The 25,903-nt window shown below is 40.8% G+C and overlaps 1 protein-coding gene across 1 annotated transcript; it reads left to right on the top strand.

Annotated features, from left to right (window-relative positions):
• The first annotated feature begins 5,892 nt into the window (after nucleotides 1–5,892).
• Nucleotides 5,893–25,903, top strand: RAB32 (RAB32, member RAS oncogene family). Its single transcript, XM_064706971.1, has 3 exons — nucleotides 5,893–6,316; nucleotides 21,951–22,228; nucleotides 24,370–25,903. Exons 1-3 carry the CDS (start codon nucleotides 6,088–6,090, stop codon nucleotides 24,517–24,519), a joined length of 657 nt encoding a protein of 218 aa, XP_064563041.1. The 5' UTR covers nucleotides 5,893–6,087; the 3' UTR covers nucleotides 24,520–25,903.

Raw genomic sequence — 25,903 nt, forward strand, 5'->3', positions numbered from 1 at the left:
TGTTTCCTTCCTAGCACATGGCTTGGGAGTACTGAGAAGAATTGAGGGCATGGCTACTGAATGTGGGAAAAGTTGTTGGGGGAATAAATGTCCACACACAAGCTAGAGTGAGCAGCTAGCAAAGGAAGAAAGCTTATCATCACAATCCTCTCAATATTTCAATAACTATTCCATCTTACTTATGTGAGTCCCAGTCAAGGACTGTCCTCCCTCCCGGCCTCACTCTTCACACTTGCAATGATGCTCCACAAGTATTTACCTATTTTGCCACAAATCTGCCTGCCAACAACACACTGGGGGCTCATTGCACTGGTTCAATGCTAGAGTATTGAACTATCTTCTTCAGAGTGCTCATAATGAAGGCAAAGAGTTTACCATTCTCATGCATAAAGAGGAAAAAAATAAATAGTTGTAGTGGAGACAATTCAAAAGCTGTTTCTGTCAGGCTGTTGTCTATGCAGATGGAGATTTACCAAAATAAGTCAGTGAAGGAATGAGCAGATCTGTCACACCTTCACTACAGCTTTCTCCTGCTTTGTGTGTTGCAGTGACAGATGATGAGAGAGTCTCTCAGTCACTTCACTCAGTGCCTCAGCAGTACGGTGTCCATTCACCTCTGGATAACAGAAAAGCCACAAAAGACTTTCCAAAAGAACAGAAGTAAAAATAAAATGGATACAGCCCAGAATTTGGGTAACAGTATTTGGAAGCCTGCAAGTGGGGAACAAGTAAGCTTGATAGCCATGTGAAAATGGTATTCCAAGTCCATCATTTACCTGCATAGATTACAGGTGAGAAAGACTATCCCATCCTCTGTGCAGGACCATCTGGCCTCCTTAAGGAGACTTCTGCCTGTGATCATCAGGGACCCTCTCCAGGAGTTTGCCAGCAAATGTCACTGTTTGACATGACCTCTTCATGGCTGGTTTCTCTTACTCTCCTGGACAGAAAGATCCTTCCATTACTTCACTTTTTGCACCATTATTTTACAGGCTTTAAATTAAAATTAGTATTTATTTTTCTGGATTTTCCAATATATATTTATGGCTGTCTAATAATAGTTTTGTATGCATGTACCCAAGATATATTTTACAGCAGTACCTGCATTTCTCCAACTATATCAGTTTCAGTACGAGTAGAACTCTCCTATATGCTGAGAATGTTTTACAAGTTCAAGCCTGCATCACTCAGTTAAATCTGTGGTCAGGAGACAAGAGTGTGTCATAGTGCCTGGCAGGAAGCAAAGCCCCAGGCAGGCTTAATACTATCACATAATCTTGGCTTTCTGTTCATGGGTGCTCTCAAACAGCTGATGGCATACAGTGGGCAAAAACTAGGCATGCATTTGTAGACTGTAAACTCACATATAACCTTCAATTAATACTAATTCAGTGCTTTTGTGTATATGCTTTGTTGTCCACTGGTTTACTTGACCATAGAAGCACTTTTCCAAAATACCCCCAGCCTTCCATTCCTGCGTTGGTCTCCACTGTTTGTATGCTACTATCACAGCACTTTGGGATATTTCCCTCAAACCCCACTGTTAAATGAAAGGATTCAGTCACCTGTGCTGCTCTAGCAGAACACTCTGGCTGTGATCATGGTATTTCTGTACAATGCAGATTTATGTTGCCCTTGACTTCTGGGACTTACTCTGTGGAGCAGAGGAAGTGCTCTGTGCATCTCCCACCAGATCAAGGAGGCACACAGAAAAATAACATGATGTGCAAACCTGCTCAGTCAGTCTCCAAGCAGCTCTGCATCCTCATATGCACAGGGAAATTGTCCATGTGTTGTACATCCACTTTTTCAGCCACTCACACCATCCCTTCAGCTATGAATTTGACTTCTGATGTAACTGCAGAGTAAGTTAAATGCATCCCTCTGCTTCGGGCAAGAATGTGCCTCCTACAGCTTTCCTGGTCTAACTGGCTGGACCTGCTGCTGGTCCCTTTCTCACCACTGGCTGACAAGTAGAAACATGAAAAATCTCTCATTCACTTCAGAGAGGAAAAACCTTAGAAGAATAGGAAACAGAGTATGAAAGAAAGCAATCATTAAAAAAAAGGTAAAAAGTAAAAAAGGTAAAAAGCTTAAACTGAGGGCAGGGGGAAAATAACATTAATGGAAAAAGTAAATAAAAATAGAGGAGAAAAAAAATCAAAGAAAAAGAAGGCAAAAAGAAAAGCTGTTAAAGAACTACAAGAATTGCAGCTGTTATGATGAAAATAGAAAAGAGATAAGGCAAAATGGTGTGTAGAGGAAGTGGAGGAGAGACTAACATGGGAAAGATTAGAAGAAGTAGTCTTGAATGAAGAGAGATACAAAAGCCATTGCGGATCAGAAAAAACGGAAGCTAAAGTGCTGTCTTACAAGCTAAACTATTTCACCAGTTCATTGTGTAACAAACATGAGGCCATTAAAATTTCTGTAGCATTTCCAGTGGCCAGACAGTTCCTTAAATCCAACTGCTGTTGGAAGCCAGTGTTCTGACACGTGGATAAACATAATTTAGCAGAGGAACCCAGTGGCTGGGCAGCCACTGGTTGCAACAAAGAATAACGGTAAAAAAAAAGTCAGACCAAATTTCAGCCTTTAGGATGAGAGGGCACCAAAAGCCTGTTTTGTAAGATACACATTTCTCTTCCTCATTCCTGATACCTCCAGTGCAGAGAAAGGAAAAAAACCCAAAACCCACCAAAACCAAAGAGCTTTTTATTTTGCATTTGAAATATGAAGCACACATCTTATTTAAAGGCAACCAACCAGATAAACTAAGTAATATGCCCAAAAATAACCCTTTCCTGATCTCTCAGTGCAGGCAACTGAAGGTAAAATATAATGGTTTTATCCCAATTGTTGTACCATAATGTCAATAGCCCTTGTTCAGGAAAGTCAGTTAAAAAACAGAATTACATGTAAAAGATCAAGTGACACAGAAATTAAGCTCACAATATGAAGATTAGGTGGGTGTTGATTACATTTTATTCTATAACCTCATGCATGATTGATTGCATGGCCCCAGAGATACACGGCTACAAATCACTGAGTTTTTCCAAGCTGTTTCACACAGGTATCAGCCAGCTTGATGAAAATTAATATTAATGAAATTAAGGCAAATTATTAGTTCAGGCAAGATCTACTGCTTTATGTTTGGCATTATGTAATGTAATTAGTACTGATTAAACTATTAATCATGAAAAATTATCAGTCACATTTTGCCCTTGCTTTTTTATACTGACTCCTCTGTGAACAGATGATGACTTTTATTGACTTCTTTGGTTTTAATATTGGTTCTTATCACTATAATCAGTATGTGTGGAAAAAAATTAAATTACAGCCTTCTTTTGCACTGTTGATATAAAACTCAAGTATCCAGAAGTACTTGTATTCAGTTTACTACTAGTAGTACAGTTAATAATATCTCACTTAGTTGATCGCTTGTAAAAAAAAAAAAGTAGCAGGAATGGAGGAAGTAATGGGAGAAATTAATTTCTATGATGTCAGTGAATTTTTATGACATGTAAAACAAAAAGGGTAGTAGGCAGTCCTAAAATATGGTAGGAAATACATACAATTTTGCTCCTGTCTGTGCAAGGGAACACAATTTATATAATGTCATGAGAGGCCTGCAGTCAACATGCAAGCATTCCACACCCTGATATATAATTACAGAATGTGCCTAGTAATCAATTAATACAAGTCTCCCAGAAGGTAGGAAAGTAATTTAATTACTGTCTCACAGGTGAGGAATAAAGGCTCAAAGACTCCACATAAGCCTGTGGAACAAGCCTTCTGCATCTATCCTAAACCCCAGTCCTTACATGAGCGAGTGACAATTCATTTCCAAACCACTTTTGTTTTTGCAAGACAAAGGAAAAGTTTGACAAAAGGCACCTATCTGGGGAGAAATTTCGGTGCACACCAGGCAAATTCCCTGTTTGAATGGACCCTTGTGATGAAAAAGGCCTCAGTCTAGATATAGCCAGAGAGGTTTACCAGAACCCATAATGGTTAAACAACCTGTACCTGAAATAATATTGTTTCACATCTGCCTTCAACCTCCCGGATAAAGACAGTGTTACTTGCTTGTCTCATCTCTTGGCAGGAACCTGGGCTGCCCTGTGCCTCCCTCCATCAAGAAAAGAAAAAATCTTGTTTCTAAGTTATAGTCTTCCCTCAGTTTATATTCTGCTATCATTACTGCTGGGCAAGTAAATACTAATTACAGAAATTGTCATGAAGTTAATATAGCATGACAAATTAACAGTTTTACCAAACCAAAGTCCCCAAACACAATTTTGCTCCAAGAATGCTGTCCTTTCTTACCTTATTTTGCCAAACAGCTCTTCTATTCACCTACTCTCATCTACACTGCATGCACCATCTTTGTGTGACATGGAAATACACATTCTCCAAAAGCCACCTGAGGATATCTGATCATTTTACTGAAGCCACTAATTTAAAGCATTGTAAAGAAATTAGTATGTGCAAAAAACTGTTATAGTATCAGGAGCAACTGACGATTGTTTGACACATATTAATGGTAACATTCAAGTGCTGCTTTCTTTCCCACTGGGGGCATCCCTTCCCTGCTAGTTAGATCTTCCCTTGAGTTACCTGCCTCTGTACACACAGGCTGTCCAGACAACCAGGTGACATTTCCCATTTGGAGTGGTTGCCATAGCTCTGTGGCACAAAATAGTTCTGTTTATGTATTTACATGATAAACAAACATTACAGCATGGAGACACTACCACACAACTTCATTCTCTTGTTACTGGCACAGACACCGGGGGTTGTGTGTTTAAATTGGAGAATATGTTAGCAAAGATGTTTATTTTTTCCCCAGCACCTGTAGTCAGCACCCATGGTACTACATGGTCCTAGGGTCAGGAAACTCGTTTTATATTGATTTCTTACAAGGTGTCTGTTTCAGAGAGGCTGCGAATGCCCCATCCCTGGACCTGGCTTTGAGCAATCTGGTCTAGCGGGAGGTGTCTCTGCCCATGTCAGAGGAGTCGGGACTGGATGATCTGCAAGGTTCCTCCAACCCAAACCATTCCACGATTCTATAACTGCCTAGGATAATTTTTAAAACAACCAGAAAAAAAAAATATTTTCTTAGATCAGTTTAGCAACAGGAGGGAACCAAATTTAGCTGTAGGTGTTTGATGGCAATCCTGCAGATGAGGTGATTTCTTCCCTGCTCACCCGAGCCTTTTCCGCAGAGCCATAGCTGTGCCACTGCTGCCGCCTGGGCATGGGCCTGTTTACCCCGGGAGCCTCAGCACGGCCCTGCTCGCACTGCCGGCCCTGTTTACCCGGCCGGGCTCAGCCCAGCCCAGCCCAGCCCAGCCCAGCCCTAGGCCGCACTGCACGGCCTGCGAGGGCGGGGAGGGGGCCGGAGCCCAGCATCCCGCACCTACAGCTCCCCAAGCTGGCTCCTAGGAATGCAGGCTGGGAGCGAGCACTGCCACTGGAACGCTGCCATCGCCACGCATCCTGACAAGGCCCTCTGTCCCATGGGCCTCTGTGCCGTAAAACACTCTCTGCCGGACGGCGGGGAGAGAACCCGGGTGCTTTCAGAGAGTTCACCGGGAGAAAACTTAGCTGCCGCCACCACCACTGGAAGCAAAGTACCAAAGAATGGTACGAACAGAGAGCTGACACTTCCCCAGCCCGAGCCCTCTTCTGAGGCTCACCCCGCGCTGCCCGACCGCTCCCAGCCCGGCCTGCCCAAAGCGGCGGCGGGAGAACTCCTCCCGGCCCGGCCCTTTCCCGGTGTCCGGGAGCGGCGGGGCGGGCGGGCCGCTCCCTCTCTCCGCCCCTCCCACCGCCCTCCCCCGGGCCGCTATAAACCCGCGGAGTTTCCGCGTCCTGTGACTGCAGTCAGGTGGTGGCTGGCGCTCCCGGCTCCCTCCCACCCTCTGTCCCGCTTCGCCTTCCCCCGCCCGGCGAGGGCCGGACCTGCGGGGAGCCGGCTGGGGAAAGTTGCAGGAAAGTTGCTGCCTGGGAAAGTTTAGAAGCGGGAGAGCCGCGGCCCCGGCAGCCCGGCCTCTCCGCCGCACTCCACGGGAGGGAGGGATGGCCGGTGGGGCAGGAGCGGGCAGCGGCGTGCCGGAGTGCCGGGAGCACCTCTTCAAGGTGCTGGTGATCGGGGAGCTGGGCGTGGGCAAAACCAGCATTATCAAGCGCTACGTGCACCAGCTCTTCTCCCAGCACTACCGGGCCACCATCGGCGTGGATTTCGCGCTCAAAGTCATCAACTGGGACAGCAAGACCCTGGTGCGGCTGCAGCTCTGGGATATCGCAGGTACGGGGCGGGACGGGCAGGCTGCTCCCCGCAGGGTGCGCCGGGCGGCGCTGGGAGCCCGGCTGTCGGGGGCCTGGCACACGGCCTCTGCCGAGAAAAGCGTGCTTGGGCTGGGAAATGTCTCTTCTTTGGTTTTGTCTTACCCCTGTTATAAGCAACCTTTTACTCTCGTCTTTGAGGTGTAAGTAGAGGGAGGTCTTGACCTGGGAGTGAAGTTTTTCACTTTTTACGGGCTTTGCCTCTCCCGTTAGCAGACTTTGTGGGGCTCTTGGCTTGGCCCAGGGTTTTACAGCAGTCCTCGAACAGCTGCTTTGCTCTCGCTGCTGGATCCAGGGCTCCCGGACTGTTCCTGCTCATACTGCTCTGCCTGACCTGCTTGTCTTCGTGGTGGTGGCCTTGGTTATGGCTGCTGCTGAAATAAATTCAGGCTCATGGCTCTGTAATGCATCTAATGCACCGTGCTTTACAGGTTGAAGGTAACTCAAACAGCTAAAATTGTCCTCAAAGGAAGAATGCCTAAACTTTGCATGCTTGAAGTCACCTGGTTAATTTAAAAGTAGTTTTCATCCCTGCTGCATTGAGTGAGGGGGTGGAGCTTCTGTTATGCTTAGTTCTATATTCAAATCACAAATTTGTGAATTAGAAACATAGTTTGAGCACATGGAAGAAAAGTCCCATCTACTTGTCCAAACAATGCATTATTCCTTTCCTATATATGATTCAAACCTGTTCCTCAGCATCTCTTGTTTCTGAGATTCAGACTGTATACCTACCATGGTTAACTTTGCTTATGCTGTGGAGTGAAATGCCACAGAACAATCTCCGTTTTGCCGTGGTCTCATAAAAGGTCTATCTCGTAGCTCTGTAATCACCTTGGTTGGTATTGCATTTCTAGCTTTGTGTGCAGCCCAGGTGTTACCCTGCAGCTCCCCTCATCTCTTTCTACCACCCTCACAATATCTCTTTGTATCTGACAAAGCAGACTTGATTTCAAATGTTAGTGTTTAAACTTACACTGCTGGAAGACGCAAGGGAAAAAAGCCGGTAGTTACTGTTTCCATTAACTTTATGCTTATCAGTGGAAGCTCAGAAATGAGGAAGTGTGGCATGTGGCTGCTGTAACCCTGTGACAGACCAGCTGTACCTCAGCTCCTGGTCTTTTTGCTCTAAAACGCTTCAAATGTGATTCCTCAAACTAAAAAGCCTTCGTACTGCCATATGCTGAAATACACCATGGATCTTTCTGTTGCTGGCCTGCAGGGCAAATGAAAATATTTTCTAATTGCTGTTTTGAAGAGCAAGTAAGATGTTGGCAAGCTTTCTCTTCTGATGTGTTCCTCTTGTGGGTCAATTTTAACATTCTGTGACTCAATTATCAGTATCAGTACAAGCTACTGCAGTCCCCTGGGTATATTTAGCGAGCCTGGGGTTCCAAAGATTGAAGAGGGGAGGCTCTTGGCATGCTGGGGTTTGGCAGGCTGCCATCCTTGTGTTTGACTTCTCAGCCCTTCATTGCTCAGACTTGGGTAGGCTGTGTGCTTTGCCAAAGCAATCTGTTTCAACAGGATAGGCAGAAACTTAGCTTGAACTTGTCACAAAGTTTGGACAGAACCTATTTACAGCTTGGCAAGTTCTATCAATGCGTCCATGCATTAGTGTCCTGATCCAGAAAACAGTACTTTTTATTCTTGATTATTGCCCTTGGAGTATTTTTGACACCGATAGCTGAAGACTAAGTTAAGAGCTGCTGATAAATCCCTAGAAGCTTGTGGTAAATTGGTTGAAGAATTAAATTGATTGAGGAATTAAAATTTTTCCTGTCACTGAAATATTTTTCCTGTTTTATAAGACTTTTGTATGAAACCCTTGACTAGTCTTCCCCTAGCAGAAATTAAGAAGGAAGTTACAACTGTTCTGCAATTTGCACTCCAAACTCTTAGTCTAATCTGCTGGTTTAAGGTATTTTGTTTCCAAAGGGCTGGGGGAAGCTTGCCCAATGGAAAAAAAGGAAGAAACAATACAAAGAAGAGAAGTAATCTTGGTGATTTTTGATTGGGTTGTGCTGAGCCAGTGTGACAGCAACAATTTGTACTCCTATAGCCTTTGACATCTGAGAGTTAATTAGTAAAATAAAGAGTGTTTTAGTGTCTGTAAGGGTATTTGATGGTCTTAAAGCTGTTGAAGTCCTCAACTTGGGAGTGTGTTCTGCAGCTCTTTATGTGTACAATCAGGAATATTTCTTAATACTTGTGGATGTTAACAGATTTATATTGAAGTTATTATTAAAGAACCAGGTTGAAGATGGCTTCTATAATCATAGACACCATTCTCTAAAGTGCTTTATTGAAGTGTAGCAGTGTCTGAGCATGTGATAGTCATTCCTTTTTAACTCATCAGCCCAGCTGTCTTCTGGCTTTCAACAGCTCGTAGATAATTTTGCCTGCTGGTGTGTGCAGACAAACGGCTTTAGATCTCTTGAAGAGATCTGAATCTTATGGTAAGTAATGTTACATGTGACTTCCCTGCAAGCAATGTAGGGCTGGCATTCTGAATTTATTTTGATGCATTTAAAAAGGCTGTTGAATTAAAGTCTAACCCTTAAGGATAGAAAGGGATGTTATTTTCACTAGATCAAAGCTTGTGTGTAACAGTTCATCGTAAGAAGCTTTCTTTAAAGAGCTGGCTGATGCAAGCTAAGGTTTTGTACCTAAGTCAATGATAAGAACTGACCCTGTAGTTCATGCATCAGCTAAAGATCATAATGCAGATACTATCCTGGCTTCTGATTTGATTGTAGGAAAAATGATCAATGTTGTGCTGTTTATTGCAATGCAGTAGGTTACTGGATGACTTCAAATTCTTGTGCTTGCTGAGGTTGTTTTGGTTTTGGGTCTTTTTTTTTGTGATTAGATAATTCTGTCAAATAGAGCATGACCACGTTACACTGCTTATGCTTTTTTTTTCTTCTGCTGAAAATAGCCCTCTTGTAAGGTACAAAGTAGTACAAATTCTTGCAGCAGCATCAAAGGAGAAGGAATGTAAAATAATGAAGAGGGAGGAAGGTTACTGTTGTACCTAGACATTTGTATTTTAGAGATAGTCAGGTGTTTTAGTTTTTAGACACAGGTTGTAACTTCTTAAATAAAGGTGATGAAAAAGCTTGAGAGTAAGACTGATTGGTCACTGTCAAATTATCTTGGTTGCAGCATAAAGAAAGAAGCATTCTGAAAGGAGATGAACAGATTATATGTGTGCTCATACAGGAACTTTAGCTGCCTTTAGGCATTATTCTTGGCTTTTTTGTTTGGTTGGCTTTTGGTTTTTGTTGCCTTTTTTGTTTTGATGTGTGAAGTAATGAAAAATTATCTTTCTGCATAATTTCTGAAAGTGTTAAAACATTGATCAAAGAGCATAAATGATTGGCAACATAAATAGGATGCAGGAATGAGTCATTGTAGTAAAGAAATCTTAATGATAGGGAAGTGTTTTGATGGTCTTTCAAAACAGTAGAGATTCCTACTTGAAGAACGTGCTGTTTTAGTGAGCACTGCACTGACCACAGAATGCTAGGAGATGTGTGTGGCATATTGATGAAGCTGTCAGGTGATATTGAAAGAGCACTTAAAGGATTTTCGGTTTCATAGAAAATTTTGAGCTAATCTAGTAAAACCAGCAACTGTGTTAGTTGCTGCTTTTGTGCTCATGTTGACTATCACTGTCACTCACATCAGCCTGTGTGAAGTGCAGTTTGCTGGAGAGCAGGTGTGGTAAAGAGCATAGATAGTGGCTTGAGGTTGGCTTCTCATGAAGAATGTCACTAATGGCAACTTTAGATGAATTTGTTTTTAAAGTTTTTTTTGAGGAATTCTAAATTAACTTTTATGTAATAGCATTCTACTTTCCAGGATTTTATCAAAACTTCTTTGTATAAATATTTATTGAAACTGAAGTAATGCTTTAACTGGCAGAGTATGGCTATGAAGTTGGCCAAACAGAAGAGGAATCATTGTACTTTGGTACTGTAAACATGCTCTACAGGCTTTCAAGAACTGAATGATAAGCAGCATGTAGTATATAAGTTTGTTACTAAAATCTTGCATGCCTCCTTGAGAGGAACTGAACTATAAATTGTTATAACTATATACAGGACCCCAAAAGGATGGAGATATTAGACCAAATATTTTGGTTAAATACTAAATTGAGGAAGAGTGGGAATAACCCGTCTCCTGTATGAAGACAAGTAAGTGTTAAGATATGTGAGTGGATGTTAAGAGCAAGTTAACTTTTTAAGTAACTGTTAGACTTTTCTACAGGATGAGAAATAGGAGAGAGTACAGGAAACCATGGATATGGTTGACTTTGAAAGGCATCCAGGCAGTTACAGTATGTGAGATAGCTTACCTCCATGTGAAAACCCTGGTTTCAGGCAGCTCTGTATTCCAGCTGGTCTGCACTTGTGCCATTGGCATGTCATAGAGGCTGCCAAGTTGATTTTGTGTACCTGGGGCATTAGCTTGTGTCTTGAATTATGGACTGATTTTATTTTTTTAAATAAGGTCTAAAGCAAGTGTTAAGTGATGTTACTGCATCCCTGAAAGTCTATAGAAAAACAAGCAGAAAACGTCTGCTGTTCTGCATCCATACCTGGCTCTGTGCCAGAGGCATGTATGCTTCAGTTGCTTTGCAGGGAAGTCTCTCCTAAGTGTGGAGAACTTGGAGGCAGCAGTCTCTTAAAGTAGTTAAGATATTCTTGTTACAACTTGTCCTTAGCCACAATGCATGTTAAAGGAATTAAAATGGCAACTCTTGCAAAAAAAAACCATGAAAAAATTGCTTAGCTATGTGCCTGGTACAAGTGAGCATAAGGTGGAGGCAAGACAATCCAGGCGTAACCTTCCCTCAAATGTGGAGGTTTTTTTCTCACCACTATTTATAGTCTTAATGAGTGAATATAAATAACCATATCAGAAATGGATGCAGAACTTGGAGCTCAGAGTTTTTTCAGGAAACTTTTAAGTTTTCTGAGGTTGTTTCCTGGTTTATAGAGTGTTGGAGGTTCCAGGAGCAGCCTTCAGGTGGAGGTTAGGAGTGCTATCATTTTGCTTATAGCTGAGGCAGGTCAGAAAGCTCCCAGTCAGGCCTGGGGAATCTTGTATGTGATTGTCTTCAGACTCATAGAGATGTGAAAGACTTAATTTCTGACTGCTTCCTGCTCACACATGTTTAAATATAAAGCTCATGAGAGAAAATTTGCTTAAGGGTTATGCTTACTGGAAACATGCAAGACTAGCAGATTAAGTTTGGAGATGGGAAGTAGGAGGCCTGCTCACATAGATTTTGAACACAGTGGCAAGAAACAGCACTGAAGGTGTACTTTGTTTCTTTCTAGAAACCATCCCTCTGTGGGAAATCTTGTGTCGGTGTCCTTTCTTATGACTTTTCTGGAATAGCTGGATTTGGGTTATGAGCTTTCACTTCAGAATGACTTGCTGTGCTTGGAGCTCTACAGCTAAATATCAAAATAAGTTCTGAATGTGTTAAACTTGGGGTTTTGGTATTTTTCCAACTTTCAGACATCTCTGAATACAAACAGATTCTACATGTTTTCTTTTTTGGGAGTCCTGTTTAAATACACTTTTAATCAAGTGTTATCAAGGTATGAGGTGTGTTTGTTGGTGTAATGAAGGAATTTCCACATCTTATCAGTCGGGTCCCAAAGCATTCATAATGGCAAAGGTTCTTTTGCTTAGTACTATGTTATGTAGCCACTCCAAGTACTGCATATGTTATTTTGAACTAAGCCTATAACCATTATGCTGATTAAATTCCATAAGTATATGGAAAATGCTACTGTCTTGACGTTGGTGTTGTAAGATAGTCTAGTGTGGTAATTTTGATTATGCAAGACAGGACAGTTCAGTTAAATGGGAGAATTGAGGCAGATGTTCTTCGATTGTCTTAGAAATTAGCTTAGAATTTCCTCATAAGGCATTTCAAGGTATTCTATGAGAAATGGGGTTAAAGATGTGATCCTAAAAGACCACCTGATCCAGTACAGGCTTAAAATAGAGTTCAGTGTATTTATCTTACAGGTACTTCTAATTTCTGTCAGCAATGGAAATGCACTTTGTGCTTGAGCATCTATTCACTATGGAATAGATGGTGTTCAGCCTTATTTTCAGACATTGCACAGCAGTTTAAGGCTCAGATGTTGCACAGCAGTTGCTCAGAAGTTTTGTGCTTCCTACAAGATCAGAATAAAAACTCTTTCCTAGTACTCTGATACAGAGTCAGGGATGGCTGAGTGGGTATACATCAAATAGACAGGGGAAATCTACCTTAAAGGCAAACAGTACCTAAATTCTTACATGCAATAGAGTAGACAGGAGGAAAAATAGTACATAGAGCTCAACATAACTAATTTTTTGATTAGTTTATAAAACTGGAGTTCTTTGCAGAAATAATAATCTCATGTGGGTTGCCCACTTTTCTGAAGGCAAGTATTAAATTCCTGCCCTTCATATAATACTGACTCAAGTAATCAGAAATTAAGCTGGTTTGACAAGTCAAGCACATTGTCTGCACCAGTTGGTCTCTGAAGTCAAGCAATGTTGAATATACACTTTTCTCTTAATGTATGGCATTCACATGAATGTAAATCAAGCTTTATCTACTCTCCTTTTATCTTCAGAAGTTGCAGCCTCAGAGTCTTGGTGCTTAACCTTATTTACATCTCCGCTTTGCCTCTTACCAGTTTGGTTTGCTTTAGGTGCACATTAGGACAGGGTGTTACCAAAGTGCATATCCACAAGTACAATTTGAGTTGGCAAGTGCTGTAAAGGGGTAATTCTCAACTTATGACATAAAGCAAAGAAAATAATCTTAGCTGACTGGTTCCAGAAAAGGTATTAGCATGCTGTAAGAAATAAGATTCTTCCTCTCAGTGGTGAGTGAGACCACTGGATTCAGTCTCACAGCTGTCAGACATAGCTTCCATGAATTCCAGTGGTAACCATTGCTTTGCTTTTGTAGTCTGCTGTAAATGGTTCCCTCCAAATACTTGCTTCAGAGGTTCAGAAGTGTGATACACCACACTTAGAAAGAAGCAGTTTGCAGGAAGGGCATGTCTATTTATATTTTTGCATGGAAATAAAGGGATACCTCTTGTGAAATTCCTGCAGATGTTAAAGCTAGCGTGACCAGCAGTAAGCAGTGACTACAAAGCACAGCATGCTTCTCAAGCTACTGTGGTACAGTATTCAATATTCAAAGATTTCTTCTGGCTATAGAGACACAAAAAGAGGATAAATGAAGTGTGATTATGCTTTGAGAAATGGAGGGATTTTAGGGCTTTATAGAGCTTGCTTAGGAATGTCTTAACTGTCTAGAGAAGGCTGGCAAGCTCTGAGCAGCGGTGGCTTCTACATTAGCAGGTAATGAAAACAAATATTCCTTATTGTATGGATTTTAGCAGCTTTTCAAATAATAGGTTGAGAGGTAGTCTCTGAATGTCACTGCAAACAGCTTATGGGAACTTGTTCTTTAAGTGCTCCCAGGCTAAGAGTGCTGGGTAAAGCAAAGTGGCAGCAATTTGATACAAAATTCCAATCGCACACAATGTGCTATGACACATTGACCATTTTAGAGATTAACATTTTTTCAGTCTCGTGATAAAGTTGTTCTGGAGACAAACTGACTTTGGAATTGTTCTGTGTGCAGTGAAATGCTGTAGTGCCATGCAGCATCACTGTGAAGCACACAGTGTAGCTCTGGCTGCAGGGCAGCATACCAAGGAATATGGATCAGAGGGTGGCAGGCATGAAATAGCTTAACTCTGGCAGATTACTTGTTTGGGTAAGTCTTGTTAAAGCAAGGTAGGCAGTACCAATTCATGCTGTTGCTGGCGCTAATTGGACTATGTCAACCTCTTTGAGTACTTATGCAGGGGAATTGTTCTATACATGCTGAATTTGACAGCTAGTTAGAAATTCTTTAGCTTGGTTGCACTCTGATTTTCTGGGGATTGAAATCTAGTGCTTAAACAGGGACTGTCTCTCACTTGCTGTGTAGCAAAGATGCAAAAAAAACCAGGTGGATTCGTATACAAACATGACTGTCATACTGCTGCATAAAACACATATGATGTTGGACAAAGCCCATTAAACTCTAAGTGCAGGGTGTTGCCTCTCAGCTTCTTAAGGGCACAACACTAAGCTGTTGTAGTCAGTTTGGATAATTAAGTAATTAGATTAGCCCAAGACTACAGACAGTAATGAAAAGTTTGTCTTGCTGTAAAATTCCCAGGGAGGGCTGTGCAATTATTTGAGGGAAAACTTTGTCTTTGTGAGAGAGAATGGCATGCCTTTTCTGTTAGGTTGGTAGCAGTGATCCCAGCTCCTGGTGCAAATCTAGGGTCTAGCTTCCAGCACTTGCCATCTCTGTGCTCTTGCTGTTTCACAGGTGGTGAACAGGACTGCCCTGTGTTAAAGTATAATGATAGCAAGCAGTGAATGGAAGGACTAGTCATTGGTTTTGAAGTCTCATGTAGCTAACAAATTGTTAGTTTAGGAACTAGCTGTGTTGGGAAATGGAACTTCAAAGCAAACTAACATTTCTAACATTTCAGAATGAAATAGTGACTTCTGTGAACATGTGGAAATACTTTGTGATATGGTCTAAATAATCAAAATACTGCTGCACTTGAGCTGATATTCATCAGTAACTTTTCAATGGCTACAGGGTCTCATACATACAGTGTGTGTACAGTATATATTGTCAGTGTCATGCCTCTGAAACTGCATTGTTCAACAGAACTGCTCCAACTGCACCCTGCAGCTTTCTAATATAGACATAACCAGGGGATCAAAGGTTGTCTCTTACAATAAAGTGTGAGTCAGTTGAACAGGGATTAACTGGCTTTTGCCCTGAAGACTGTTCTGAAGCATTTGGGAGAGGGTTAATGTTGGGAAGAGGTCCATCCAGTGGTCACTTAAGTTACCCATACCGCCCTTAGTAAGAAAGGGCACTAGCAGTTGTAATTGTCTGAGGCTGCTTTTATGTGTCAAACTAAGTACTGCAGTCAGTGAGGTTATTTCTAGTACTTGTCTCATACAGGAAGATATAACATTCTAGTAATTCTCACTTCTTAGCCTGTGTTTGTCACCAGAACCACAAATGACACTTTTTCCTCTGTGGTGGAAAGTAAAAGTCAACCTGGATGTTCTTTAACATTTACAGGTTTTTGACATCTGCTAGAGCTGCTAATGCCATAAAATCACAGAATGGCTTGGGCTGTAAGAAGCCTTTAAGATCATCTAGTTCCAGCTCTGCTGCCATGGGACTTGACCATAGGTTGCTCCACCCAACCTGGACTTGGAGCACTTCCAGGGATGGGGCATCCACAGCTTCTCTGGACAACCTGTTCTGGCCTCACCACCATGACAGTGAAGAATTTCTTCCTAATATCTTATCCAAACTTACTTTTAATTTAAAACCATTTCCTTGTGTTCTGTCAGTACCTGCTCTTGTAAATAGCCCCTCTCTGCCTTTCTTGTAGGGCTCCCTTTAGGTAGGTGCTGAAAGGCCTCAAGTCACCCTGAAGCCTTTTCTTCTTCAGGCTGAACAATCCCAACTTTCTCAGCCTGTGTTCCTAGGAGAGGTGCTCCAGCCCTGGGATGGTCTTCATGGCCTGCCTCTGGACTCCCTCCAACAGGTCCATGTCTTTATGTTGAGGATCCCAGAGCTGGATACCACACTCCAGCTGGGGTCTCACAAAGGCAGAGCAGAGGGGCAGAATCAACCTCCATTGCCTTGCTGGCCATGCTGCTTTGGATGTAGCCCAGGATACAAGTGATTTTCCTGGACTGCAAGTGCACATTGCTGGCTCATGTCCAGCCTCTCATCTATCAGCACCCCTAAGTCCTTCTTGGCCCAGCTGCTCTCAGTCCGTTCATTACCCAGCCTGTGTTGGGACTCCAACCCAGTTGCAGCACCTTGTGCTTGGTCTTGTTAAACCTCATGAGATTCCCATGGGCTCCCTTCTCAAGTCCAGGTGCTTCTGGGTGGCATCCTATCTTTCAGATATGCCAGCTGCACCACTCAGATTGATGTCATCTGCAAATTTGTCTGTCATTAAATAAATGCATAGTTCAACACCTCCATGGTTTTCACTTGTGGCAACTTTACAGTTTTATCTTAAATGGATAAGACTGGGGAGGGGGGAGCCATCTGGTATTAACAGTCTTGTAGTCTGTCTGCTCTCAATCTATGGCTACTATCTATGGGAAACAGCAGGCAGGCACACTTGAATGTGAGCTGTAATATTGATAGTGGTTTGGTTAACCTACTTCTTGCAGAATAACAGATCCAATCTAATTAGGTAGGACAGTTCTGGGACAAGATGTGCTGGTTTGGGGAGATAGGGATAGCTGTCAGCAGTGGTAACTTGCCAGTAACATCTTTATATACCTCTCTAAAAAGGAACTTCAGTCAACTCACACCTGACCCTGGTAATGCTGAAATGTGCATTAGATGTCTGGAGAACTGGGAGATTCATCCTCAGGGCAGTTGTGGGTATTTGCTGTATTTTGCCAAACATCCAGCTGGCATCCAGAGTCTGGTCTTTTCCTGCCTGTGGCTCTTGAAGGGCATGTTTTGAAAGTGACAGTAGTTCTAACTCAATTAGAGGATTGAACTATGTTCCCAGCCATTTTGGATGGGGATTTAGTTTAAATCTATCACACTGGGTGACAGTAACTTCACTGAGAGTTGAAATTGTCACTCAGGTGTTTCTGGAAAAAAAAAGCTTTCACTTATTAGTTCATATAAACTGCCTATCAACTCATCAATATAATAAATAGTCTGGGGGAAGGAAGCTTGACAAACTCATTATTGTGCATATCCAGCAGTCATTTGTACATTTAAATTGTTTTTTCTGCCTCCAATTCCCATTGTGTAGGAGGAGCTAAAAGTTGAAATTATGAGTGAAATAATAGGAGCCTAGGGTATCTTTTTTGCTAAATATCCACAAGAACTGCTACAATAGTAGGTCACGCTACTGTAATAAACAGGACACTAGTGTTTCTCTGAGACGCTAGTCTTACACTGAGACTGCTCTAGAATCGTTTTAAAAAAGGCAAGGCTGCAATGGTAACTTACCTTTTGCAGTAAAGGACAACTATAAAGCTTCTAATGTTTAATCTTAAATTACAGCCCACAATTTCTTTCATATAGTTTTTAACTTGCATTCCACCCCCATTACAATATAAACTGGGGAGTGACAATAGCTCCCAAGTTCTAATGCAGTTTTAAAGTCAACTTTATTCCTGTGGCGCTGCTGTAGGGAGGTGAATTAGTTCCTGATGTGTGTCATTGTGCAAATATTTCACTTAAGGTTGTTGCAATTACTGGAAAATATGGTGATGATAGGTGCTGAGTCATTTTGGTATGGAAACTGTGGTTAGAGAATGCAGAAGTTTTGCATTACATGAAATCACTTCCATACTTCCAAATTAAACTTCCGATCCCTGTGACTGTCCTGTATCTTAGCTCCTCATTTACACCTGAAATACTGAAAACTGTACTTTAGTAGCATCAGATTTATGCCTAGTCACTGGAAATAACAGAATGATTAATCTTGGGATGTCCTTTCTTTACTGCTGTACTAAGCAATTAGTTATCTTCCTACTCTCTTCTTTCTAACGGTATACACACTGGGGATTTTAAGTCTAGTTTAATCTGATCACTTTTAGCCTTTTTCTTCTCTGGGGGTATGATCCACTTTCTGTACAGCTCAATTGTCACATATGGAGAAATGACTAGCAAATATCTTGCTGGACAGAGGAAGGGGCATGACGGATCTCTGAACTGTGCATGACAGAAGCTGAGACATTTAGTTTTAAGAACAAAGAGAATTATGTTCAGCCTTGAGAATTTGGAGGATTAGTGTCTTGTAGTTTGTTTTTTTCTGTATGAGGGTTTGTGGGTTTGGTTGGTTGTTTTGTTTTTTTTGTTTTGGTTTTGTAGTTGGGTTTTTTTGCCTTGCAAAAGCTCTGTCTGAAATTCCTGTTAAATTTTCAAACAACTGTCTAGAATGCTCTGCATCCTAGACAAGAAGGTCAGCATGCGCTTTTTCAGTAATGACATGATTATAAAGAAAGTCCACTCAGTTTAAACTGGATTCTTTTCCTGCCTCATGCTGTATACCTTTTACCAAACAAAACTCTTACCTCTTGGGCAGGCCATGTTTTATTGCTTCTGTCTTTGGATGAAATACAGTATATCCATCTTCATTAGGTTCTAGACAGGATGAAAGAGCAGTTGGCAAGGTTGTATTCAGGTCAGGTTTATTGTTAGTGGATGTGAATTCTAGAGGTGAAAACAGCTCTATAATAACCTGGTTTGGATTACTCTAGAAAAGGGAAATACTCATATTGGGTGGTATTTGACATATTAAAGGCATTAATCTCTAAGATTCCAAGGTTGTTGAGCTTGTGTGTGTTTAAGGGTAAGAGATAGCGAATCTTCCTAATATAAAGCTTTAATCTAGTAAGTAAAAATAGAAGCTTTCTTGCTGATAGGCACATCAGTTTTCTACTTTCACCCAAATTAAAACTGTGAAACCATATATGTTGATGTTTCTCTAAAACTCATACTACAAGAGAGGTAAGAGTTGTTGGAAATAAGAGTTAAATGCTTGTTGTGGACAGGCAAAGCCCATGGTTTAATTTATACTGTGGCTGCTATAGAATACTAAGCAACATACAGTTCCATGCTGACTTCCATTCCTAGCAGGACTGCTGTCTTCTTACACTGTGAGCAGCCACAGTACAAGGCTACCTTTGGTGGACTCCTCAGGTTTGGTTCTGAGCTATGCTTTGTCACTTTTTGGCTTTGGAAGCCCTATGTAGCACTGTACTAATTTCACCTTTTTGTGCACCTTAAATGTGCTGTTGTGCATGTTTCAGGAATGGTTATTGCTATAGGAGGCTCATCTGGCCACCTTGTCAACTGTTTCTGTCTTTACAGCTGTTTTGGATGGAAGAGCAATAGGTAGGAAGGGATTCAGTCGATGGTAATGTCCTTCACTGTGCTCAGTGATTGCAGCCTTGTTTATGTGCAGCATGCACAGCTATCTGAGAAATGGTAACTGCCTGATGATCTTTTCTGCAATTCCTAAATACCTTAATTTTCCTATGTAGTAATCATGCTCTGTCTATTCCTTTTGGTAACAATCTAGTAACCCTTCCTGCAACTAATCAATACAGCTTAATTTTCTTATGTAAGTGTTCATCAAATATTTGGAAAAACAGTCTTAAGTAAAGCCTGGAAGCCTCCCAGCTCTCAAGCAACTGAATAGCAAGGACTCATGGGACCATTTTCCTTGCTGCTTCAAATTCCTGTTCAGTCTCATGTAAATAACAGCAAGTGGTGCTCAATTCTGGACCATTTCAGGGCTGAATTGAAAAACTCTTTCTGTAGAAGACTGAGGTTGGTACAGGGCATTGTAGACCTTGAGATTACCCTGTTTGTTTTGTGGGGCTGTCCTTTAGTGTGAAGGGATATCTCCCTGTGTTGGATACTGGGTTTGTGTAGTCCAAGGTATCCCCATGTGGTAGGAATTGGTGGTGAAACTGACAGTTCAGCAAATGAAAAAGCTGAGAAGGAGCTCCTCAAAACTTGTGTGGTGCCCTGTGCAGTGACTGGCTTAATGTAACTAAATTTGACTGTGTGGAACTCCATTAAAAAATTCAACCAAAACTCCCAAAACCAAAATCCCTACATTCTACAAGTGGAGTTTCTTTAAATGTGACACCACTGACATGCAGAAGTAGTAAAAGCCTTCTGATCTAACTCTTCCTCAATAGTACTTGATTAGTGGAAACAGTGGTCAATGGTATAGTTTCTGGTAAGGCTATTCTAAAAACCTCTTCTAGGCATAAAAGCCCAGCCTAGGAAGACAATATGAATTACTTGTGTACTCTGTTTAGGAGAATTCTGTTAGCAGTGTGGCTTTTCCAGAGGCACTGTCATAGAGAGGCAGGCTTGGTGCCTAGCTTGTTGCATGGTGTTAAAGTCCGTGGCATTAGTGCTGCTTTAAAACTTAACTTTTGAGTATGGAGTTGAGAGATTTCTTCTTGGATCATACTTGTTCTTACACAAGATATAGTGGAAAAAAATAATGTGTAAGCTCTGTTCTGAAGAATATGCTGGGTAGTGATTCTGTTTTCTGCAGCATCATAGTTTAAAGTGAACAGCCAGAAATAAAGTCAGCTTCTTTATAGTTCTTTGGATCTTTAATGTGGCTGTTGCTGTTTTCAGGTCATTATAGTAGCTGCTTGGGCAACCTTTTCTGAAACTGTCTGTAGGGAATGAGCTAATCATACTCTGAATTACAGACATTAAAATGAGGCAAATGAGCTGGAAAAGAACACTGCTGAGCAGGATGTCTTGATAACTTCATTTATTGAATTTTGGTCTCTTTCTGAGAAGGTGATAACACACCCAATTGTCCTTGCATCTGTTTGTCCTTGCTAATCAAAGGAGGACTTGAATGTTTATAAACAGAGAACAACTAGATTTCCAAATACAGCTCTTCCTTTGGCTGTTTTTAAACCTCATATGCATGAAAAGATAAAAGCTCAAGTGAAGACACACTGTAAAACTAAATCATAGAGTTCAGGGACTGCTTTTTCCAGTGAAGATTTCCAAAGCAAGCAGAAAGCTATTTTAGTAGCCCAGACTTTCCAAACAATGTGCTAGGACTTGATACTGCTAGACACACTCAAATGTTAACACACCGTGATAGTCTGGCCTTTCAAACAGAAGAAAGTGTCAGCTGGCGCACTCTAATTCTGTATTTCAAGTATTCTGGCTAAAGTAGTTGTGCTTAATAAGAAAAGGCTTTTTTTGAGTTTTCTCTGCTTATGGGCAATTGATTTTTTTTCCCTTTGATTTTTGTTGCGAATAATTGTACTTTAACTGTTCTTGCTTTAAATCCTGGGATTGCTGTAGAACTTCTATAGTTGAAAATTAATCCAGAGTAAATCTTAGACTTGAAAAAATGAAGTCCAAGTTAACAGATTTAGCCAGAACTGTTAAGCTAGCAGCTTCTTTTGAACTTGTCCCTAAGGAAAAATCTATAATATAGGTGGCTTCCTCAGAAGATAGTTTGAAGACTGTTAGCCTAGGAGCTTGCAAAACCCCTTGTTGCTCACCATTTAGCAAAAGGCTAAATCTTTAGCTGAAGCAACTAGATTAAAATATAAGTATTCTTTGATGAAATAATGATTTGTGTATAGCTGTGTTGGTAGTGTTTTTAGGCATTACTTGTCAAACAACTCTACTCAACAAATAAGTTGACTATATAAGTGTAGAACTTGAGGGGTTTTTTAAGAAAAACTCGAAGTCGTGGTTGGGACTGCAAACTAGTTTAAGCATCTGACTTGTCATGTATGGTGTAAATAATAGCTGTTACAATGAACTTAGGTGAGATAGAGAAGGAAATGTTTTATGCTCTAGGTGACTAGACCCAAATGCCAAACTTCTATGGATTAAGCTGATACACTAATCTGTTTACCCTGAATACAGGTTGTGCTGCAATAGAAATGTACTCTGTGACTGTCTTCTCTTTCAGGCCAGGAGCGCTTTGGAAATATGACCAGAGTATACTACAAAGAGGCAGTTGGTGCTTTTGTGGTCTTTGATGTCACAAGAGGCTCCACTTTTGAGGCTGTTTCAAAATGGAAGCATGATTTGGACAGTAAAGTACTACTTCCCAATGGCAGCCCCATCCCTGCTGTTCTCCTTGCAAACAAGTGTGACCAGAAGAAAGATGGCAGCCAGAATCCCTCTCAAATGGACCAGTTCTGCAGAGAAGGTGGCTTTGTTGGATGGTTTGAAACATCTGCCAAGGTAAGCTTAATAGAAAATTATTTTTAGTCTCTTGAATATTGGCATGAGAAGGGTGAATTTATCATGTAGAAAATAAAGTTATCGAGTATAGGAAGTGGCAGTCAAATTCAGTGAAATTTGAATTCATGTCTTGGCTAGCTTCATTCCTGTAGAAGATGAGGCATATTTGGTTTAGATGAAAAGTTATCTCAAATTCAAAGCATCTTGAAACTATCTGGAAACCTTGATTATCTGAGTTTCATAAGCTTTTTCATCTTGCATATGTGAGGATCATTCATTCTTTAGATGTTAACACTGCTAAATGCTGATCAAGCTCCCCAAAAAATTTAGGTCATCTTTAGGTGCAGGTTTTTAAATGGCATTTTCTGTTGTCACTATTGTATGTAAGAAACAGCAAGAGTTGAAGTGAAGAAGCTATTTGTTTACTCATTATTACCTACCCACAGTGTTGCTAAAGCACTTTTCTAGTTTATCAGGCAATGTCAAGACTGAACTGGAGAAAAAAAATTGTTCTATATAGTAATTTAAGTTAAGAAAGACAGCTGCTTTAGTCAGTTAACTTTGATTAATTTAATCTGTTATACAGTTTTAGTTTACAGATGTTTTGTCAATGCACAGATTAAACTGGCAGCAGCTTAGTTGGAAGTGAAATCCAGTATTTCCTTAAAGCCCAACTGGTTCTTAAAATGAAGGACTCCTCTAGATGAGGAATGTGTGGCTGACAGACCAGTTTACTGGTCTGGCTGATAAATCCTTTATAAAGTAAGATAGGCCTCAAGGTCCTGCTTTTCCCTTCTCTTGCCTATTTCCTTCAGCTGCTGAAGTGCTACACAGTGATGTTTAGACATCTCTTAAAAAGCAAAGAGTCTCTAAGAAAACTTTAAGAAACAAAGTAACAAGTTGTTCTTTGTTTACTTTAAGAGAAGGATACACAGTTAAAGGAATTAGTTAAATTAGCTAACAATTTGTTTGTGTTTGAAAAGGTGTTTCCAAACTCACCCATCTGCTACTAAAAGCTCTGTTTTTAAGGCTCTTTATACTCAAAAAGAATATCAAGTTTTTGGTTTGGTAAAAGTCTTCCCCAAACCTTTACCTGCCTGTAATACTGCTATGTATAAACTGCATTATGGCTTAAAAATAAATGCCAGTAACATGGGGGAAAATCTAATGTGACATTCTAGTGGCAAACTTGTATTTTAGGTGGCATTTAAGATGGGACAGTGTAAAACAAGGTTCTTGCTGCAGAGAAAAATCCAGGCAATTAGTTCTGGCTTAGGCATTAATTGACTTGTTTAGAACTCTGAAGAATTGTAGATGAAATAACAAAAATTTAGGACAAATATCTTGTTTTCTAAGTATACCAAAACAGCTTATGGCTTTAAGTCCTGGATATCCTATTAATCTGCTTTTGCCTCTCTGTTGGAAGTGATAATTGGATCTTCAGTCATAAGTAATATACTGGGCTGGTATTTCCTTTGGAAGCAAAGATGAGCAATTCCAAACATGGCAGCCCTGTGCTACCAGATGGCCCAAACAGGTCAAACCTGTGGCTGGAGACTCCTTGGCACTAGGCCAGCTTGGACCCTCAGAAACTGGGATATTCTGGCAAAGTACATCTCTAAGTATCCTGCACACATACATTCTTTAGGGTGTATGGCAAGGGACTTTTCAAAGTATGCACAAGAACATGTAGAGTAGCTAGATAGGGCACTAGGAAATTGTTGTGATTTTGAGGATCGTGGAAAAGATGAGTGCATCCAAATTCCATCAGAAACAGAAAAAGGGTCCAAAAGGTAGGACAATACTGCAGATGATGTAATTGCCTAGGATCTTTCCTGATGCAGAAATGCACTTAGACATTTGTCAGTCTTCCAAATGCAGGTGACACTTATTCCCCTGACTGCCTACTAGGTTCAAATCAGATTTCAGCTTGTAATATGGATGAATAATTTTGTGTCCAACCTTTCTGCTAACTTTTTCAGAAAAAAGGTGAACAATGACTTCTTGCATTTAAACTGTGTTCTACTGGTGAGACTGAAGAATTATTTTCTTTTTGGATAGCTTTAGAAAAGTGTGACTGTTAATAGGGATGTGTGACTGTTTCAAAAATATCACTGACTTCCTTGTTTCAACATTTTTAGGACAACATCAACATAGACGAAGCTGCTCGATTCTTGGTGGAAAACATCCTTGCCAATTACAAAACCTTTCCTAATGAAGAGAATGATGTGGGGAAACCAAAACTGGACCTAGACCCATTGAAAGCAGAGAGTAAATCACAGTGCTGCTAATGCAACCACCGTTCAGTAGATGGGATGAGCAGCAGGACTTTGCTTTAAATCGAAATGCTGCTATGGTGCTGCGATGTGACAATCCATATGGGGTGTCTGGTACTATCTGAATTGGTGACTCATTTGGGTGTTTACATATTCTTGTTTAGCATGAAACTGAGTATCTTGTGAGTTATCATTCCACTTGCTTGAGTGTCTGCATCTAAGTCTGATTAGTGTCTTCTTACTTGAGAACATAAGGTAGTGTTTACACTCCTAAAAGGAACAAAGACAACATTCAGTGTCTAGTTTGTTTCTAGGACATATGCTACATTCCAAATAGGACTCACTTTTAGGTGACTAGACTCTTGCACCTTTAAAGTAAACTATTCCTTTGTCACCACTTATGTCCCACGTGAGTCTTCTCACCAGCACGATTGTCCCTATTTATTATGCCCACCATGAGGATCTGTCTCTTTGCTAGTTCTCCTGGATCAACACCTCCCAGAAATCTTGAAGGGGCCAATGACAGATGGGAGATATCTTTCCTAGTGTGATCACTAAGATTGAGTTAAGTAGATGGCTTTTACTACTGAGTAAAAGCAAGATGGTTGTTATTGTTTTTAACAAGGGAAAGACATTGTTATAGATACTAATAAAAATGCATCTTCAGCAATTTAAGGCTGAATCTTTTCAGCTAAAACTTTACATATGAAACACATTAATGAATAAAGTTGTACTGCTGGCACATAGTTGTAGTAACCTCACCCCTATGCACATCCAGAAATAAGCATCTAGTAACTTTTTCATGCACTAACACTGAAAACTTTACCAAGAGTACCAAAAGTAAGTATCTTACTGTCCTGTGATGATGAACTTTTTCTTCTGTCTAGAGATGGTTCAGAATACTATGAGCAAGGAGAGAGGTCTTGAGGGAAATAGCTTAATTGGTTCATGCTAGTCTGTCAACCTTTCTGCCCCAAGCTCTTTGTCAGTTTTAGAACTCTTTTGACTGCTTTGAACTAAGGAACTGGCTTACCAGTTTGTAACTGTATACTGAGATACTTATGTTTCTTTGTTATAACACTCATGTATTTTTGGCAGCAAATGAAGTTCAAAAGGATTAGAGATATTTCATGGTTCTTGAATGTGTTCTGGAACTCTGGCTCTGATTGGCTCAAAGGCTTTGAAGCTCCTCTTCATTTTAAGGGTTTCTTCTGTCCTGGTACCTCATTACTTCAGAAGTCTTACCTTGCTGGGTTTGATGGTGCTGATGTTTAGGTAAACATCAGAACTAGGTATATGCAGGATTTGACATACTTTAATCTGTACTGAGATTTCTTAGACTGTCTTTTTTTCTAAAGAGTAACATACTTTTAAAGAGTTAAATAAATATATTTGGGCA

This window comes from Zonotrichia leucophrys, chromosome 3, assembly GCF_028769735.1.
Source record: "Zonotrichia leucophrys gambelii isolate GWCS_2022_RI chromosome 3, RI_Zleu_2.0, whole genome shotgun sequence".
Lineage (NCBI taxonomy): Eukaryota > Metazoa > Chordata > Aves > Passeriformes > Passerellidae > Zonotrichia > Zonotrichia leucophrys.